The sequence below is a fragment of the Nomascus leucogenys genome, chromosome X (assembly GCF_006542625.1).
Source record: "Nomascus leucogenys isolate Asia chromosome X, Asia_NLE_v1, whole genome shotgun sequence".
NCBI lineage: Eukaryota > Metazoa > Chordata > Mammalia > Primates > Hylobatidae > Nomascus > Nomascus leucogenys.
Window position 1 is genome coordinate 134818063 of NC_044406.1, and position 21237 is coordinate 134839299.

General features: G+C 45.9%; 1 protein-coding gene across 1 annotated transcript; it reads right to left on the reverse strand.

The window, feature by feature from the left end:
* Window positions 1-11859: 11859 nt before the first annotated feature.
* On the reverse strand, window positions 11860-13840 carry LOC100589722 (melanoma-associated antigen 9). The gene is made up of 3 exons (XM_003282268.2): window positions 13754-13840; window positions 13525-13595; window positions 11860-13449 (listed from the first exon to the last, which is right to left on the reverse strand). Exon 3 carries the CDS (start codon window positions 13307-13309, stop codon window positions 12437-12439), a length of 873 nt encoding a protein of 290 aa, XP_003282316.2. The 5' UTR covers window positions 13310-13449; window positions 13525-13595; window positions 13754-13840; the 3' UTR covers window positions 11860-12436.
* Between the last annotated feature and the right edge of the window lie 7397 nt (window positions 13841-21237).

Below are 21237 nucleotides of genomic sequence, written 5' to 3' on the forward strand. Positions count from 1 at the left end.
TGTGAGGTTCAATCCCCCACAATGGGGATGTCTCACCACTTTTTAACTTCTAAGCCACCCCAACCAAGGAGTACTTCACTGCCCCCGCCCCACTGCAACTTTCTTACCTTGGTCCTGACCACCAAGGAAATATTTTACCAGCTCCCAGAGCTTCTCCTTCCTTGGTCTGTGCACAGAGTTGTTGCCACACTATGTGAGGATCCTTTAAGCTAGGTTGCTGGCCAGTGCCCCCTGCCCCACATTGCTGAGAGCCCAGGTTATTCCTCGCACTGGGTGGGTCTTGATTTCTCACCCCCAGGCTGCCACAAGGGGGCAGGGCATGCCTCCTCACAAGAGAGAACCAGAGAACATCCCTAGAGGGAATGTAATCACAGGCGTGCCCCCAAATTCTTATATATAAAGTTTCAGTGCAGCAAAAGGAATAGCCCTCAAATATAAAATTTTATTTTTAATTCTCAGCAAGGCAAGTGACTTCTATAAAAGGGTATGCCCTTACAGATGGAGCAATGGTGAGTGCACACTTGGACAAGGGAGGGGAAGGGGTTCTTATCCCTGATGCATGTGGCCCCTGCTGCTGTGTCATTCTCCTATTGGCTAGGGTTAGCCTGCACAGGCTAAACTAATTCAGATTGGCTAATTTAAAGAGAATGTCGGGTTGACTGCTTTGGCGGGAGTCAGGGTAGAGCAGGTAGCAGGTAATCTGAATGAGTTAGGGTGCAGCGGGTGATCAGAATGAGTTAAGGTGGCACAGGTGATTGGAATGAGTCAGGGTGGAGTAGGTAATTTGAATGAGTCAGGGTGGAGTAGGTAATCAAAAAAGGTTGTTTTACGAGGAAGTTAAGTTTAAAAGTAGAAGGCAAAGAACTGAACATACTGACATATTAATTATTTGAAAAGAAATTTAGAACTCATATCTAACATCTGAGAAAAAAAGAAACAAGAATTTAAAAAGGTAAATATAGAGCAGTTTCAAGATGGCCGAATAGGAACAGCTCCAGTCTACAGCTCCCAGCGTGAGTGACGCAGGAGATGGGTGTTTTCTGCATTTCCAACTGAGGTACCAGGTTCATCTCACTGGGGCTTGTCGGACAGTGGGTGCAGTCCATGGATTGTGAGCCAAAGCAGGGCGGGGCATCACCTCACCCGGGAAGTGCAATGGGTAGGAGAATTCCCTTTCTCCTAGCCAAGGGAAGCCATGACAGACAGTACTTGGAAAATTGGGACACTCCCACCCTAATACTGCACTTTTCCAACAGTCTTAGCAAATGGCATACCAGGAGATTATATCCTGCACCTGGCTTGGAGGGTCCCACACCCATGGATCCTCACTCACTGCTAGCACAGCAGTCTGAGATTGAATTGCAAGGCAGCAGCAAGGCTGGGGGAGGGACGTCCACCATTGCTGAGGCTTGAGTAGGTAAACAAAGCAGCTGGGAAGCTCGAACTGGGTGGAGCCCACTGCAGCTCAAGGAGTCCTACCTGCCTCTGTAGACTCCACCTCTGGGGGCAGGGCATAGCTGAACAAAAGGCAGCAGAAACTTCTGCAGACTTAAATGTTCCTGTCTGACAGCTTTGAAGAGAATAGTGGTTCTCCCAGCACAGAGTTTGAGATCTGAGAATGGACAGACTGCCTCCTCAAGTGGGTCCCTGACCCCCTAGTAGTCTAAATGGGAGACACCTCCCAGTAGGGACCGACTGACACCTCATACAGCCCGGTGCCCCTCTGAGATGAAGCTTCCAGAGGAAGGATAAGGCAGCAACATTTGCCTTTCTGCAATATTTGCTGTTCTGCAGCCTCCTCTGGTGATTGATACCCAGGCAAACAGGGTCTGGAGTGGACCTAGGCAAACTCCAACAGACCTGCAGCTGAGGGTCCTGACGGTTAGAAGGAAAACTAACAAACAGAAAGGACATCCACACCAAAACCCCATCTGTACATGAAAGACCACAGGTAGATAAAACCACAAAGATGGGGAAAAAACAGAGCAGAAAAGCTGAAAATTCTAAAAATCAGAGTGCCTCTTCCCCTCCAAAGAAATGCAGCTCCTCGCCAGCAACAGAACAAAGGTGGATGGAGAATGACTTTGACTAGTTGAGAAAAGAAGGCTTCAGATGATCGGTAATAACAGACTTCTCCAAGCTAAAGGAGGATGTTCGAACCCATCACAAAGAAGCTAAAAATCTTGAAAAAGGATTACATGAATGGCTAACTAGAATAAACAGCATAGAGAAGACCTTAAATGACATGATGGAGCTGAAAACCATGGCATGAGAACTATGTGACACATGCACAGGCTTCAGTAGCCAATTCGATCAAGTGGAAGAAAGGGTATCAGTGATTGAAGATTAAATGAATGAAATAAAGCAAGAAGAGAAGTTTAGAGAAAAAAGAGTAAAAAGAAACAAACAAAGCCTCCAAGAAATATGGGACTGTGTGAAAAGACCAAATCTACATCTGATTGATGTACCTGAAAGTGACGGGGAGAATGGAACCAAGTTGGAAAACACTCTTCAGGATATTATCCAGGAGAACTTCCCCAACCTAGCAAGGCAGGCCAACATTCACATTCAGGAAATACAGAGAAAGCCACAAAGATACTCCTCGAGAAGAGCAACTCCAAGACACATAATTGTCAGATTCTCCAAAGTTGAAATGAAGGAAAAAATATTAAGGGCAGCCAGAGAGAAAGGTCAGGTTTCCCACAAAGGGAAGCCCATCAGACTAACAGCAGATCTCTTGGTAGAAACTCTACATAGAAGCCAGAAGAGAGTGGGGGCCAATATTCAACATTCTTAAAGAATTTTCAACCCAGAATTTCACATCCAGCCAAACTAAGCTTCATAAGTGAAGGAGAAATAAAATCCTTTACAGACAAGCAAATGCTGAGAGATTTTGTCACCACCAGGCCTGCCTTACAAGAGCTCCTGAAGGAAGCACTAAACATGGAAAGGAATAACCAGTACCAGCCACTGCAAAAACATGCCAAATTGTAAAGACCATTGATGCTAGGAAGAAACTTCATCAACTAACAAGCAAAATCACCAGCTAACATCGTAACAACAGGATCAAATTCACACATAACAATATTAACCTTAAATGTAAATGGGCTAAATGCTCCAATTAAAAGACACAGACTGGCAAATTGGATAAAGAGTCCAGACCCATCAGTGTGCTGTATTCAGGAGACCCATCTCACATGCAGAGGCACACATAGGCTCAAAATAAAGCGATGGAGGAAGATCTACCAAACAAATGGAAAACAAAAAAAAAAAAGCAGGGGTTGCAATCCTAGTCTCTGATAAAACAGACTTTAAACCAACAAAGATCAAAAGAGACAAAGAAGGCCATTACATAATGGTAAAGGGATCAATTCAACAAGAAGAACTAACTATCCTAAATATATATGCACCCAATACAGGAGCACCCAGATTCATAAAGCAAGTCCTTAGAGACCAACAAAGAGACTTAGTCTCCCACACAATAATAATAGGAGACCTTAATACCCCACTGTCAACATTAGACAGATCAACAAGACAGAAAGTTAACAAGGATATCCAGGAATTGAAGTCAGCTCTGCACCAAGTGGACCTAATAGACATCTACAGACCCCTCCACCCCAAATCAACAGAATATACATTCTTCTCAGTTCCACATCGCACTTATTGCAAAATTGACCACATAGTTGGAAGTAAAGCACTCCTTAGCAAATCTAAAAGAACAGAAACTATAACAAACTGTCTCTCAGACCACAGTGCGATCAAACTAGAACTCACCATTAAGAAACTCACTGAAGACCACATAACTACATGGAAACTGAACAACCTGCTCCTGAATGACTACTGGGTACATAACGAAATCAAGGCAGAAATAAAGATGTTCTTTGAAACCAATGAGAACAAAGACACAACATACCAGAATCTCTGGGACACATTCAAAGCAGTGTGTAGAGGGGAATTTATAGCAGTAAATGCCCACAAGAGAAAGCAGGAAAGATCCAAAATTGACACCCTAACATCACAATTAAAAGAACTAGAGAAGCAAGAGCAAACACATTCAAAAGCTAGCAGAAGGCAAGAAATAACTAACATCAAAGCAGAACTGAAGGAGACAGAGACACAAAAAACCCTTCAAAAAATCACTGAATCCAGAAGCTGGTTTTTGAAAAGATCAACAAAATTGATAGACTGCTAGCAAGACTAATAAAGAAGAAAAGAGAGAAGAATCAAATAGATGCAATAAAAAATGATAAAGGGGATATCACCACTGATCCCACAGAAATACAAACTACCATCAGAGAATACTATAAACACCTCTATGCAAATAAACTAGAAAATCTAGAAGAAATGGGTAAATTCCCGGACACATATGCCTTCCCAAGCCTAAACCAGGAAGAAGTTGAATCCCTGAATAGACCAATAACAGGCTCTGAAATTGGTCAATAATTAATAGCTTACCAACCAAAAAAAGTCCAGGACCAGGCAGATTCACAGCCGAATTCTACCAGAGGTACAAAGAGGAGCTGGTACCATTCCTTCTGGAACTATTCCAATCAATAGAAAGAGAGGGAATCCTCACTAACTCATTTTATGAGGCCAGCATCATCCTGATACCAAAGCCTGGCAGAGACACAACAAAAAAAGAGAATTTTAGACCAGTATCCCTGATGAACATTGACGCAAAAATCCTCAATAAAATACTGGCAAACTGAATCCAGCAGCACATCAAAGGATTATAAATCATGCTGCTATAAAGACACATGTACACGTATGTTTATTGCAGCACTATTCACAATAGCAAAGACTTGGAACCAACCCAGATGTCCATCAATGATAGACTGGATTAAGAAAATGTGGCACATATACACCATGGAATACTATGCAGCCATGAGAAAAAAGGATGAGTTCATGTCCTTTGTAGGGACATGGATGAAGCTGGAAACCATCATTCTCAGCAAACTATCACAAGGACAAAAAACCAAACACCACATGTTCTCACTCATAGGTGGGAATTGAACAATGAGAACACTCGGACACAGGGTGGGGAACATCACACACTGGGGCCTGTCGTGGGGTGGGAAGAGGTGGGAGGAATAGCATTAGGAGATATTCCTAATGTAAATGACGAGTTAATGGATGCAGCACACCAACATGGCACATATATACATATGTAACAAACCTGCACATCATGCACATGTACCCTAGAACTTAAAGTATAATAATAAGAAAGGTAAATATACATACATATACACATACACATACACATACACATATATATGTATAAAGCAAGCATATATAAGCATATATATGTATATATGTATATATAAGCATATATATGTATATATGTATATATATAAGCATATATATGTATATATGTACATATATAAGCATATATATGTATTTATATATATAAGCATATGTATGTATTTATATATAAGCATATATATGTATTTATATATAAGCATATATATGTATTTATATATATAAGAATATGTATGTATTTATATATAAGCATATATATGTATTTATATATATAAGCATATATATGTATATATGTTCAAAAAGCATATGGAAAGGTAAAGGTTTTGAAATAATTAAAACAATTTTCAAAACACAGAGTAATTGAACAAATCCTACCACTCAATTTTAAGACTTAGCATAAGCCTAAAACAATTAAGTCATTATGGAATTTTCTAAGGGATACACGTATAAATTAATGGATTAAAACAGAGAATCCATAAATAGACCCACACGAATATAGCAATGGAGGTTTTAGAAGGGGAGAAAGACAATTTATTGGAAAAATATTAGTCTTTTCAATTAGTGGTATTGGAACAATTGAACATCCATGTGTTAAAAAAATGACTTGACCAAAACCTCACGTTATACAAAAATTAAATCAAAGTGGATCACAGATCCAAATGTTACATGAAATGCTATAAAACTTTTAAAGAAGGCCGGGTGCGGTGGCTCACGCCTGTAATCCCAGCACTTTGGGAGGCCGAGGTGGGCGGATCATGAGGTCAGGAGTTCAAGACCAGCCTGGCCAACATGGTGAAACCCCATCTCTACTAAAAATATAAAAATTAGCTGGGCGTGGTGGTGCACACCTGTACTCCCAGCTACTCGGGAGGCTGAAACAGGAGAATCGCTTGAACCCGGGAGGCGGAGGTTGCAGTGAGCCGAGATCGTGCCATTGCACTCCAGCCTGGGCAATAGAGTGAGACTCTGTCTCAAAAAACAAACAAACAACAACAACAAAAAACTTTTAAAGAAAACACAGGGTGAAATATTAGTAGCCTGATGTGAGGCAAAGGGGTCTTAAACATGACACCAGCAGTGTGATTCATAAAGAAAAGAAACAATAAATTAGACTTCCTCAAAGTTAAAACTTTTGCTGTGAGAAAGACACAGGAGAGACTAAAAAGCCAAATGAAGTATTCATAAGTATTTGCAAATCATATATACACCAAAGGCCTTTTATGAAAATTGTACAAAGACTCCTAAAATCTCAAAACTTAGAATACATGTCAAAACACAAAGTTTCACCAAATTATGTTCAAAGATCTAACTGGCTTTTCTTTATGATTCTTGAATGGGCATTTTTTCTCTCTGTCAATTTGAATGAGTGTCCCTATGTGTTGAGCAAAAGACGTTGGCTTATAGGCAGAAGAGGACTGAAAAAAGTAGAAACAGGGAACAAAACGTGGTTTGGTGATTTCAAAGTTGATTTCCTTGTAGGATTAAAGCAGAGAAAACTTTCTTATCATGCCTGCTCAGGTACGGTGGGCTCCTTGTTATTGGTTGCTGTGACTATTCTGTTTGTAATTTTTTGAGAACTGGCCCATTTCAATGTTCACTTTGATGAATGGCAATTAGTACAAGGGACACTATTCTGATTTTGTCTGTTCTGCTGGGGCCTGGGGCCAGAGATTAGGGCAAAACAATGGCCTCCCATGAGTTCATTTAACACAAACAACCAGATTTTTTAGAAGGGCAAAACATATCAATAGACATTTCACCCAAAAGGACATACGCATGACAAATAAGCCCATGAAAAACTATTCTACATCACAGCTGTTAGAGAAATGCAAATTAAACCATGATCAGATGCCATAACGCATATTTGAAAATGACTGAAATTTTTAAGGAGATACTTCTAAGTGCTAACAAGGATGAAGAACAACTTAAAATTTCATACATCGCTAGTGGCAGTTATGAAACGGGACAACTGCAGAAAATGATTTGGTAATTACTTATGAACACATGCCATGTGACTCAGCGATTTCACCTAAGGGAAAAAGAAAAATTTATGTTCACACAAAAGCCTATGTACATGAATGTTTATAGCAGCTCTAGTCATATTTGCCAAAACCTGGAAATTATACAAATGTATTTCCATGGGTAAATGGGAAATGAAATTTTGGTGCATCCTTACTTACTATGAAATACTTCTCAGCAATGAAAAAAAATGAACTACTGATACACATCACAATGTGTTTCAAACTCGAAGGTGTTTTGCTGTGTGAAAGGAGCCGGTCTCAACCAGTTACATATTCTATTATTCTGTTTACCTGGCATTCCTGAAAGAGAAAACTGAAACGATGCAGTACAGATGAGTGGCTGTCAGGGTTTGGCGTGCAGTGGTGGGTACAGCTATAAATGAATTGCACATGGAGGAGGTTTCTTTTGGGGAGAAGACGTAACAATCTTAACTGTTAATTCACGTAAAAGCAGAGATTCAAAATGCAAGAAACTGCATCTGATAGAACTGCAGGGATAAATCGTCAAATCTACAATGATATTTGGAGATGGCAACAGTCCTCTTCAAGTAAATGATTGAAGTAGACAGAAATTCTGCAAGGGTGTAGGAGGAGCTGAACAACAAAGAACCAATTTGAGCTGATTAGATTTTAGTGAACACTCCTCAGAACGACAGTAGATTATATGATATTTTCAAGTGTGTGTGGAATTTTTACCAAAAGAGACCAGAAAACAACCCATAAAAATTGAAAATAATTGGAATTGTACAAAGTATCTTTTTAAAATCTATAATGGAATGTAATTGAAAATATAACAAAGGAAATATCTGTAAAGTCCTTAAGTATTTTTAAAATAACACATTTTTACTAATCCGTGTTTAAAAAATTCTTGAGGAAAGCTAGAAAATATTTTCAAATAAATAAAAATGGAAATGTGATGTTTTAAAATATCTGCAATTTAGCTAAAATGTGCCTAGGGGAAATTTTATGTACTGAAATGTTTATATTAGAAAGTAACAAAAGACTCGAATATGTATACTTTGATCTTAAATAACTAGAAAAGAAAAAGGAACTTAAACCTAAGGTGAGCAAAACGATGGGGATAATATAGACAAGAAGAGAAAAATTAATGAAATTGAGATTTCAGAAATTTTAGAAAAACAATAAATAATACTGATGGAATCAAAAGTTAGATCTTTAATTAGATCAGACAAGCTGAAAGGCCCAAAGTCAATCTGAGAAATTTAAAACACCTGGGTTTGGGCCAGGTGTGGTGGTTCAAGCCTGTAATCCCAGTACTTTTTGAGGCAGAAGCAGGCAGATCTATTGAGGCCAGGAGTTCAAGACCAGCATGGCCAAGATGGTGAAACCCTGTCTGTACTAAAAATACAAAAATTAGCCAGGTGTGCGGTGCATGCCTGTAATTCCAGCTATTTGGGAGGCTGAGGTACGAAAATGGCTTGAGCCTGGGAGGCAGGGATTGCAGTGAGCTGTGATCTTGCCACTACACTCCAGCTTGGGCAACAGAGTGAGACTCTGTCTCACAAAACAAAACCCCAGAAAACGTGGTTTTGGAGAAGCAACAGCTTTGAACACAGCTAGAAGTAGAGGACATTTTACAGCAACTTTAAACTGTTGTGACAACAACAATGTTTGTTTCTTAGAGAAGTTTCTGAGAAGACCAGATTTGCCTTGAAATGCTCAACGTGTCTGCTATGTTACAGATGCTTTCAAACGTATTAACCCAGGGGTCCCCAACACCCCCGGCCATGGACAGGAACTGGGCTGCACAGCAGGAAGTGAGTGGTTGGGCAAGCAAGTGAAGCTGAAGTCCACCTCCTGTCAGTTCAGTGGCGACATTAGATTCTCCTAGGAGCAGGAACCCCACTGTGAACTGCACATGTGAGGGGTCTAGGTTGCGTGCTCCTGATGAGAGTCTAATGCTTGATGATCTGTTACTGTCTCCCATCACCCCCAGATGGGACCATCTATTTGCAGGAAAACAAGCTCAGGGCTCCCACTGATTCTACCTGATGGTGAGTATGCAATAATAATAGAAATAAAGTGCGCAATAAATGTAATGTGCTTGAATCATCTGGAAACAATGCCCCACCCCCACCCTGTGCTCATGGAAAAATTGTCTTCCAGAAACCGGTCCCTCGTGCCAGGAAGGGTGGGGATCGCTGCATTAACCCATCTAATTTGAAGAGGATCCTGTAAGGTCAGCATGGAGAGTTCACCTTCTTCACTCCATAGCATTTTCTGCACTTCCCTTTGCAGCACCATCTATCATCTCAGGAAGCTGAGGATTTCCTCTTTCGATCTGATGCAGGGGCAGAATCTTACCCATCATCTCTGCTACCCTCCATATGACTGTTCTTACCTGAACACCTGTATAGGTGCCACTAGTCACGCTGAAAGCCGGCATGTTCCTGGGGACAGATGCCAGATAGGAAGCAGTGAAAGGCTGGTTAATTATTCTTCTGAAACTCCAGCTGGCATGTCCGCCATGAAACCATTTTTCACCTCCTGGGAGGAGCCCAGGGTTTGTAAGAATTCAGCTTCATGAAATGGCTGCTCCTCTTCTACCTCTTAGGAGGGGAATTTCTGAGCACCATCCATCTGTTTGCGTGTTCTGTCCCCAGCTTCAGATAACAAACTCAGTAAAATCCTACTGCAAATATGCAACTGACTGCGAAAATACTCTCTCAATCTTCGGGGCTGTAACCCAACCAGGAGCTTATGGGTCAAATTGGACTCTTCTTACAGCCCACTGGGAATACACAGAGTAGAATTCTCCCAGGGAGGGAGGACCAAGTGTCTAAAGTCACCGTCCAGAATGGTTGCGGCTGTGGGACTGGACTGAGGGCGAGCCGTGCGAGAACCAGGGGACTCCTTCAAGGGCCAGGAATGCTCCATGTTGCGGGAAGGGCAGGTGGGTCTGCCCAGCCTCCAGGGGAGGCAACAGTGAAGAGCAAGCAGTAGGTCAGGTCGCAGAGTCAGAAGGGAGGAAACACGATAGTGACCGGGGAAGGGCACTGTGACACGGGAACATGCTGGTGCCAGACAGAAGTGCTGATTATGTATTCGTCCCTTGTGCCCAGGAAAGAGAAGATAAAAGATGTGGATGAGCATTTGTAGGCGCTCCTACAACCTGTTTCATAGTAGGTGCTCAACAGACAGCACCCAGCAGACAGTTCCGAGGGGACCCACTGCATGCCATCCCCAAATTGTATTTGATGCTCATTGTCACCTTCTTTAGGCCTGCATTTAGTACCTTGGCCTCAGGGTCCTTCTTTTTGTTACCTGAGAGACATGATGCATTGCTGAGAAGAGAAATGAAGTACCAGTGAGGAGGTCTGCCTCCGGCTCAGGGGAGTGGGAGCAGCATGGGCTCTAGAGGAATTCAGATCAGGGATCCGGCTCCAGCTCTGTTCCTTACTAGCCACCTGATCCTGGGAAATACCCAAGTTCTGTGAGCCTCTGGTTCTTCATCTGTGAAGCAGGTATGATGAGGCCCTTCCACTAGGACGGTTAGAGTGTGTGCAATGTAAGTGAAGCATCTGGCTCAGGGCCTGGCATTAAGAAAGAAGTTTAAGGAATGGTGGATGGCTGTCATATCTAATACTATTTGACCCTAGACCCTAGCACTCTGGGATTTCATAAATGTTGTTGTTCTCCAAGACTTACCAGAGAATATACAGCTCAATAGGACATGGGATAATCAGCCCAAACAGGAAGTTTCCTCAAGAAAATTAAGTATTTCCTCTTAGCGAATGTACTTCAAAATTTGGGTGTGCTGGAGTCTTGCGCAGCTGAATGCAGCTCAAAGCTCCTAGAATTTGAATCGAGGACCAACTCCTTTCCTCTCTCCCACCTGCTTTTTGATCCAAGACACTGTTTTCACTTATTTTGTTAACACTCAAAATCTAGCCTTTGCTTACAATTGGTCAAATCCCACCTGAGATAACTTGATTAGAATGCCTTTTAAATACGGTCAACTCTGGCTCTCCCAGACAGGCAGAAAAGCACCTGGCCAATGACTTCTGGGCTTCCCTTCTGGGAGATTCACCCTCATCTTGCAGGAAACCCTTGCAGATGACAGGTATCCATCACCCAGGCCCTGCACTGTGCTCAACCGCACCGAGACAGGAGCGCGGGACAATTTCCTTCTATTCCTGCCCCAGGTGGAGACTCTTCTCTGTTCATCCATTATCCAAAAGGAACTGCTGAGCAGTTGTCCATTCCAGGCCTTTCTCTCATCCCCTAAGAATCTGGCTCTGGCACCACCCAGCTTCAATAGAATTACCTCCCCCAGAAGGAACTGCAGCTTCCCAAAGCCCAAAAGGCCCTGGCTCAGGGCATATACACTCGACGCTGTCATCTAGAGCCCCAAACCCTCACCCATGTTTTATTTTCCTCTAGTTCTTAGAGGACATGGCACCACCTTAATTTTAGGATTGTAGCTCCTAGACTTACCACCCTGTGGTAAAGGGGTGGGTCTGGCTTAGCTAGCATCTCTACTACTAACCCAGGGTGTACCGAATAACAGGTGCTCAGTGAGTGTTTGAAGAAAAAATGAGCCAGTGAACAGGAAAAATTATTCTTTCAATTTTTATTTCTCTTACATTCTCAAAGAAGCCAAGCAAATCCAGGTATACATGTATATATTTTAATTTTACAGGGGAGAGAAAGAGGTATAAGGCAAGAATTAACTACATTTTCATTTCATTATTTCTTTATGAGCTCTATTTTGCTGCTAAGTTCAAGTTTCAAAAAAATTATGAATTCCTCTGCTATGTTATCTTGTCCCAATTCACAAAATAACAGGGATTTCCCCATGTGAATCAAAAGCAAGAATCTTACTCCTAAATAACATAAACAGCAATATGTGTGACTACTGTCATTCATTAACTTCGATGGTGAAGTTCATTAAACTGACCATTAAAAGAACATTTGAACAATTCCAAAAGGGAGCAAGGATAAATCTCCAAATCACCCAATAAACAAGGAACCCAGAGATGACATACAGTATGCTCACTTCCACCCATTGCCACTGAGAACGCTGATTGCTCTCTTCAAACACAGTGAAGAATGGGCCTCATGTCACATGGGGCAGGGTAGCTGCTGGATGGGGCCCTGACCCCACAAACATCGGCCCTGGCTGCAGCTGGTGCTCAGACTCCCTCTTGCTCCTCTCCCAAAGCCTCTTCATAAAGGGATGGGTAGCAAATGGGCTCTCTTGCGTTGACCATGACCAAATAATTTATGATCTTCTCATAGCTGGTTTCAGCATGGGCCTTTGAACCCCACAGGAACTCGTAGTGCGCAGGATCACTGCCGGGCACCTGCCGGTACTCCAGGTAGTTTTCCTGCACCCAATCTTGGGTGAGCAGCTTCCTGGGCTCCCCATAGAAAATGTGCTCCGTCCCAACATACACCCCCATCACACTCAACGCTTCCCAGATAACCTCTTCAGGGGCGCAGTTGTCTTCGGTTAAGATCACACCCAGGATAATGATCAGGAGGGCGGCCTTGGGCATGCTATGACCATCACCCAGCATGCTATCACACGAGAGGCCAAGAGCAGTGACAACGATGTAGGAGTGGCCAGCGGGGTCCACCTCCTTCACATCAGTGCCAAAGATCAGCTGCATGAACTCGGAGGCTTTGCCGAAGATCACAGGAAAGTAGTGCTTGTAATTTTTGATGACTCTCTCCAGCATTTCTGCCTTTGTGACCGGCTCCTTGACTCGATATTTGTGGAGCAGGAAACGAACCAACTCAGCCACCTTCAATTTCAGTGTTTCTTGGAACATGAAATCCAGGTGAGCTGGGTCGACCGAGGTGCTTGGCCCTTCCTCTTCTTGACTGCTGGAGCCCTCATCGAATTGGCTCCATAAAGCGTAGTAGACGGAAGTGGAGGAGGAAGCGCCTCCCTGAGGACTCTGGGGAGGACTTGATGACCCAACAGCAGACATCTCCTCCTCCTCCTTGTCAGAGGAGGAGGTAGCCTCCTGCTCCTCGCCTGTGGGATCCTGTGCACCCATCAGGCCCAAGTCCTCTCCTTGGGCTTCAAGGTCTTCATCAGGCTTGCAGGGCGACTCCTCTGCTCAAGAGACATGATGACTCTGGTCAAGGCAGCAGTCAGGAGCGTGGGCAGGAGCTGGGTGATGGAGAACCCACAGGCCTGGGGAGAGAAGGAGTGTGTGAGAGACTTCAGCTGAGAACCGAACTTTGGAGGTTCTAACAAAGGCTGACTTACAGGTCTTCTTCAGTGCTGCTCTGGGGCCTCTTGGGGCTCCTGTCCTCCTGGTCAGCCTGTCCCCTGAGAACCTGAAGGAGGAAGTGAGAGGGCTACTCAGCGTGCAGCTAGCCTGCAGAGATCAAGGCTCTATGAGTGACAGTAGGGTGAATGGGGCCAGGTGCTATTGGGTCCCATGTGTGCTGGGGCAGGTGGGGCCCTTGGTGCACATTCAGGGTGAACACTTCACCTTCACTGCTGACACTGCCTGGGCCTCCTCTGCTCTGTGACCTGAGGACACTGTCTCAGACCAAGGCCTGACTGCTTCCTGGAGCTCCCGGAAGAGGAATCGAGGGGCCCTTAGGCTGCAGACTGCAGGTAGAGCCCTGGTCCCTCAGTGCTGTCAAGAGGGCGGGCAGGACACTCTTGAGTTCTACACACTTTTGGGGCAGATGGTCCCCTCTGCGCTCAATCAGGGCCCTCACCTTTCTCCTGGCAGGGACTGGACTCCACTCCTCTACTTGCCTGAGAATCTCTCAGATCAAGAGCTCACATCCCTGATATGGAACAGAAGGACATGCCCCAACCAACATCTGCCCACACCTGCCCAGGGTTTCCTCGGAAGTACAGTAAGAGATGTCCAAATTCAATGGGGTCCATGTGTCCTAGGGTGAGGATACTGCCCGGTCCTCATCTTGATGCCTGCAGGGTCTGGAACCCTCCCCCTGTTGACCTGAGGCCCTATCTCCAGGAGACACCTGAAGAGGAAGTGAGGGGAGTCCATCCACCCAGCGGCTTCCCTCAGCTGACAGAAGGGGCAGGGTGGGGCTAGGTCCTCTGTGTTTGGTGAGTGGGGTCCCCTCAGTCTGCACCTGGACTCCTGGCAGGGCCTGGGACCCTCCCTCTGCTGACTTGAGTGCAGCCCCCTCAGACCAAGGCCAGCCCTCCCTGACACCAGTGATCCCAGGATAAAGGAGGGACCTCAGCAGACAGTCCTGCCCGGGTTCTCTGGGGTGACAGTAGGGGCAGGGCAAACTCTCTTGATCTGAGAGTTTCTCTGGCCTGGAGGTACCCTCAATCCTCCCTTAGGTTCCTCACCTGGACTGCTCTCCAATCCTGGGACCACTGTGTCTGTTGAACACAGTGCCTCCCTGTTTTGTCCACACACCCTCTGAGAACAAAGTCCTCACCTCCCTGAGATCCAGAAACAGAGGTGAGGAGGCCCCACATCTGTCACCCCTGCGTGGGGTGTCCACGGCTGACCCCACCAGCTGAATCCTTCAGGTATGAGGTGGGTGTTCCAAAGTCCTCCTGTGGGTTATTCATCTTTACTTCTGCTGGGGCTTCTACTTACTCGACCCTCAAACCCTTGAGATGAGCAGACATCTCACTTGACACCAACGCCTCATCCCCCTGAGGGCTCCTCAACTTCCTGCCGTGGCACATGTGAGCCACTTAGCACCATCCCTGATCAGCCCCCCCGGCCCCCACATCTAAGAACAGAGTTCACCTAGACTCTGTGGGGTGGCTTCTTTCTGGGTTGGGGGTACCTCCATTCCTCATGAACGGGGCAAACCTCGGGTCCTGCTGATCCTGGGAGTCCTCCTTCTACTGACCAGGTGTGGAGCCCTCTGTTGAATCTTTCAGTGCCCCCTGGGATCAAGGTACTCACCTCCCTGAGACCTCTCACCCCCAGTCACGATGGGAGAAATGAGACCATGCCTCATGCCATTCCTGCCTGGGGCCACCTGGGGCTGAGAACAGGTGACACCAGTGTCTGTGAGGTCCTTTCTTTTCTGAGAGCGTGGAGGTACCTTCTTACCTTCAGTCCTCACCAAACTTCCTCCCCGTCACTCCTGGACGACCCTGGATTCCACCCTGTGCTGACCAGGTGTGGCTCCCTCTGCTGAGCTGAGGAAACCCCTCGGACCAAGGCCCCCACCTCCCCGAGACCTGGGAGGCAGAAGTGAGGGGGCACCTCATGGTCACTCATGCATGAGATACCCAAGGCTGACCAAAAGAGCAGGTTTCAGGGGGCCTCGTCGGTCTCGGTGTCTTCTAGGTATTCATATTTGCTTCTCACAGAATCTGGCCCCTTCCATTTTGCTGAACCAGAGATGAGTCTTGCAGACCAAGGCCAATTTCTCCCTTAGACCCTCTTTGAGAAAGTGTGTGTTGGGGGTGGACAGGGCACTTCCCTTCCTCACAGTCCTGCCTGGGGCCTCCCAAGACTGACAGCAGGGGCAGGTTTCCTAGGTCTGGGATGAGAGGTCTGGTGAATCCTTCCTCAGGCCTCTGGGACTCCTCCTTCTGCTCACCTGAGGCCCCACTCCTCGTACCACAGCCCTGTCCCCATTGACACCCGATCCCACCAGCCACAATGCACCACATGTGGCCCCCGTGCCCGGGATCACCCAGGCCAAGATCCCCACTGAGCTGGACTCCAGGGTCCCCTCTGTCCTCCGTCTTGTTCCTTCCCTGGTCTCCTAGAGGGCTGGGCCCCACCCCTCTGTGGACCTGAGTCTCTATCTGTCGGATTCCCGAGGCTGAATGAGGAGGGGCCTCGGTCTCAGATAGCGGCCGGGTGGGCCCCTTGTCCTGGGGTACTGGGTCCCCTCAGGCCTTCCTTGTCTCCCAGCAGGACCTGGGCCCTCCCTCTATTCTCCCGCGGCCATGCTAACGATACCAAGCCCCTTCCCTCCGTCAGCCCCCGATGCAGATATCAGGATCCGCTTTCCTGACCGCCATGCCCGGAACTTCCCAGGGTTGACTGCAGGGGCAGTGACTCCCTCTGTGGGGCCTCAGCCCTCCCTCAGGGTCCTGGCCCTGATGCCTGGCAGAGCCTGGCCCCTGCCCTCTCCCAACCACTCCTGCCCTGGTCACACCAAGCTCTGACCCAGAGTCCCCTGGGGCTTAAGCGGTGGGGTGGCGAAGGGTGGCCCAGCCCGAGAAGTCCGCCCCCGGGTGGTCCAGGGCTGGCAGCAGGGGTGGTGCTGGATTATTTGGGGCCCTCTATCTGGGGTGGGGGCGTCCTCAGTCCTCCCTCAGCGTCTCACCTTGCCTCCCCACAGAGCCTGGGCCCGCTTCCCTCTGCCGATCTTCAGCCACCACTCAGAACCAAGCCCTTGCTACTCTCTGACCCCCAGTGCGCAAGTCAGAGGCCTTACATCCGGGAACCCGGAGCTTCCCTGGGTTGACAGCAGGGGCGGAACCGGATTCTGCCACGGAAGACTTGGGGGTGGGGTGGAGTGGGGGGGTGAGGATGGAGGTGGGGAACCTGAGACTGTAGGTCATGGTGGTGGTGGCTGGGTTAGGGGTGTGGAGGCGTTCAGCCCTCCCTCAGGGTTCTGAACTTGATGCCAGTCAGAGCCTGGGCCCAGCCTGATAAGCCCGACTCCGCCAGGTCAGGTTGTCCAGGGCTGGCACAGGGGCCGCGCTGTATTATTTGGGGTCCTCTATCTGGGGTGGGTGTTCTTGAGTCCTCTCTCAGGGTCTCACCTTGCCTCCTCACAGAGCCTGGGCCCGCTTCCCTCGGCTGATATCGACCCACCCCTCACAGCGAGACCCCCGCTACCCTCTGACACCCAGCGTGCAACTCACTGGCCTTACATCCGGGCACCTGGGGCTTCCCTGGGTTGACAACAGAGGTGGAACCAGATTCTGCCGCGGGAGAGTTGGGGGTGGGGTGGACTTTAGGGTGGGGTGGGGTGGGGTGGGGTGTAGAGTGGGGCTGAGGATGGGGCTGGGGAACCTGGGGCTGTAGGTCATGGTTCGGTGTGGAGGCGGGGGGGCAGCCCTCCCTCAGGGTCCTGACCTTGATGCCCGGCAGAGCCTGGGCCCTGCCCTCTCCTAACCAGCCCTGCCCTGGTCACACCAAGCTCTCACTCCAGAGTGCCCAGCAGCTTGAGCGGCGGAGGGAGGAGGTCGGCCCAGCCTCACAAGTCAGCCCCAGATCAGCCCCCGGCTGGTCCAGGGCTGGGAGCAGAGAAGGCACTTGGTTCTTTCGGGTCCTCTATCTGGGGCGGGGGCATTCTCAGTCTTCCCTCAGCACCTCACCTTGACTCCTCACAGAGCCTGGGCCCGCTTCCCTCCACCGGTATGAAGCCGCCCCTCAGAAGGAGGCCTCTCCCTTCTCTCTGACCCCCAGTGCGCACGTCAGTGACGTCACATCCGGCCTCTAAGCCTGGGGCTTCCCTGGGTTGACAGTAGGGGCTGAACCGGGTTCTGGTGGAGTAAGGGTGGGGATGGGGATAGGGGCCCTCAGTCATCCCTCAGGGGGTCCTGACCTTGATACCTGGGCCTGGATCCCCATTTTCTGCCGATTGAGTGTGCTCCTTTCGGACCAAGTCTCTGACTCCCAGTCGCATGAGGTGGCAGTGAGGGGAAGGGTGTGGTCGGGGTGACAACATTGCCAGGGTCTTCCAGGGCTGACAGGAAGGGCTGAGCTGGATTCTGTGGCCCCTCTATGTGGGGAGGGTGGACCTTCAGTCTCTACTCAGGAGGGTTCTCCTCCTGGCTCCTGGCTCTTCGAGGAAGTGATGGGTGGGAGATGATCCGTTTATGTCACCTTTGAGCATTTGTCCAGCTGCACGCGTTGCAGAGAATGGCTGCGGGTCCAAGGCTAGATGCTCCCTGGGGCGCTGCAGCACCTGTGATTGTAGGACCTCTGAGAGAAGATGCACACCTTCCCATGGGGGCTCCTCCCCAGCCAGAGCTAGACTTTGCAAACCTTTTGTCCTAAAAGATTTATTTTTTACACGGAAGAGGCTGAGCAGCAGCAAGAGATTTGGAGAAGCCATGTGTTTTGAAGGTATCGAACACAGCAGAGTCCAGATTAGTGATTTTCATATTTTAATCCTCATTCATATGGTAATAAATTTTACATTGTATGTGTACATTAGATATAGTATATGTACATTTTGTTTATATCTACGTTTATATACATACCTGTTTTAGACATTATGTACATTTATGCTTATATGTATATATACATGCATATATATCTTTATATCATATATGTATAATTATATATACTTACATGTATATATCTTTAGATACATATTCGTTTGTATTTGTAGACTTTATACTATATATATGCACACATATTTTATTAATATCTACTCATAGTATGTGGCCTTCACACATACTTACTATTCTATTCCTAGTTCATTCTTTATATTCCATTAAAATAATAATTTTTTGGAAGGCTGGTCTTCTCCTACTAAGTTTGTTTCAGGTGGTTGTTAGCAGAACTCTGGAGCCATAGTGTCTCAATCACCTCAAATTTCCTGGTGTCGTGATATTACCCCAGGGCTACTGGCATCAGATTCTGTGGCGCTGCCTCAGATTGAGCAACGATGTGGGGTGGAATGTTAAACACTTTCTCCTATCCATCCTGTAATCTGCCATCTATGCAGGGTACAGACCTGCTTGATTTCCCTGCTGCTCCCTGGACCCAAAACACAAGTACTAGTTTAGCACAGTCTTCAGTCATCCCCAGGGCTTTCTCTGTTTTGATGTTTTTTTTTTTTTAATCTTTTCCCTTCTATATTTTTCCGGGGTTGATCTGGGGAGCAGAGCACAGCAACCTGAGCTTGGTTGTCACTTTGGCAATGACAGTTAAGGCACTCACTCTGTATTTAATTTAAGTAGCATTTACATCTTTGCCATATTCTGTTCCCCATCAAGGAATATGGTATACAGATCCATTTACTTGAGATTATTTCCTGAGTCTATCAGCAACTTTGCACAGTTGCTTCCATGAAGGTCTTGTTAGGCTCTTCTTACTTCCATTTTGGATTTTAATGCTGCTGTGAATGGTATATTTTCTATTTTCTATTTTATGCACTAAGTTGCTTTTGTGTGGCAAGGCTCATGATTTTGCTGTAATGACCTTCTATATGATGTTTTCTGAAGTCTTTTATTCATTTGAATATTCAATGTGTCTATTCCTTTGAATTTTCTATGTAGATAATCATATAGTTAACAAATACTATTTCTTAGCAGTCTTCATATCTCATTTATATTTTGACATCCATAGCTCTGTCTCTTTTTCATTTTCATATTCACTGCAGATGTAGGTGGTAGTGGTGACAGCATAGGTCAACGACTTGTCACTGCCGTGAATGGCAGAGCTTCTGACATTTCACATTTATGTATGCTTGCTGCCGATTTGAGGAAATGGAAGTTCCTTTTAATGTTAGTTTGCTAAACATTGTTAATTTGTACTTACATAGAATTCATTTCAGAGCCTTTGCCTGTACCCATTGCCATGACTGAATGTTTTTTTCTAGTCTATCTTGTATGCAGGGAATTAGAATTGAATTTTTTTCTAACATTTAATCGTATTTTTATTCCATGCATACAGGCGGCTTGTTCGTTTAATCCACTGTTGTGTTGGATGTGTGATTATCTGTTTATGACATTTGCTGTGATATGTATGAACACTTGCCTCACAAATTCTTTTCATGAGTGCTCGGGTGCCTTCATTCGTTTATGAATCTAGGAGAGCGAGCCTGGGAGAATGAGTTAAACAATTGCCCATTTTGGATGCATTGGAAGAGTTGAGATAAGATGGTGATTCATTTTCCCTTGCCACTTGGCTGAACTGGCCTCCAAAATTTCCTGTCCTGGAATATTTGAGGATGGATTGAACTTTGAATACACTTTCAGTTTGTGGAAGTACCATTGGTTTTATCCATTCACCTCTTCAAGGACATCTTGGTTGGTGATTATGAATAAACTACTATATACATTCGTGTACACGATCTTCCATGTGAGAACCAAAGTTTCCAATTCACTTAGGTAAAACCTAGGAGTACGACTGATGGATCTAAAGGTAAGTCTATGTTTTACTACATAAGAAAGGCCCAAAAGGCCTTCTAGAGTGAATGAAACATTTTTCTTGTCTACCAGCTATGAATGAGAATTCCACATCCTCTCCAGAATTTGATATTCTCAGGTATTTGAATTCTATCCATTGTACTAGGTGGGTAGAGGAATCTTAGTGCTGTTGACATTTGCATTATTAGTGAATAATTATGGTGATCATCTTTTCATGTGTGTATCTTCATTGGTGAATGTATGTGTATTTCTGCGTGTCTTCATTGGTGAATGTCTTCAAATCATTTACATCTTTAGTTGGATTCTTTGTTTTCAAAGGTTGAATGTTAAAAGTTTGGTGTTTATTCAGCATATGAGTTCTTTATCAGACATCAGATTACTAATATTTTCTCTCCATCTATATCGTTTTTTCCATTCTTCTAACAGTATTTTTTTTTTTTTTTTTTTTGGAGATGGAGCCTCACTCTGTCCCCCAGCCTGGAGTGCAGTGGCGTCATCTCGACTCACTGCAATCTCTACCCCCTGAGTTCAAGTGATTCTCCTGCCTCAGCCTCCCGAGTAGCTGGGATTACAGGTGCCTGCAAACGTGCCCGGCTAATTTTTGTATTTTTAGTAGAGACAGGATTTCACCATCTTGGCCAGGCTGGTCTTGAACTCCTGACCTCATGATTCACCTGCCTCAGTCTCCCAAAGTGCTGGGATGACAGGCGTGAGCCACCGTGCCCGGCTGAGATTCACAGGAAAACCAGGCTCAGAGGGGTATAAGTTTGTAGGAAAGAGGTTTTTAAGTGGCAGCATCTTTGCATGATTCAAACTCTGGAGGCATATGTATAAAGTCCAAGAAACACATGAGAAAATTGTACTTCTTGGAAACTAAGGAGCTCACAAATG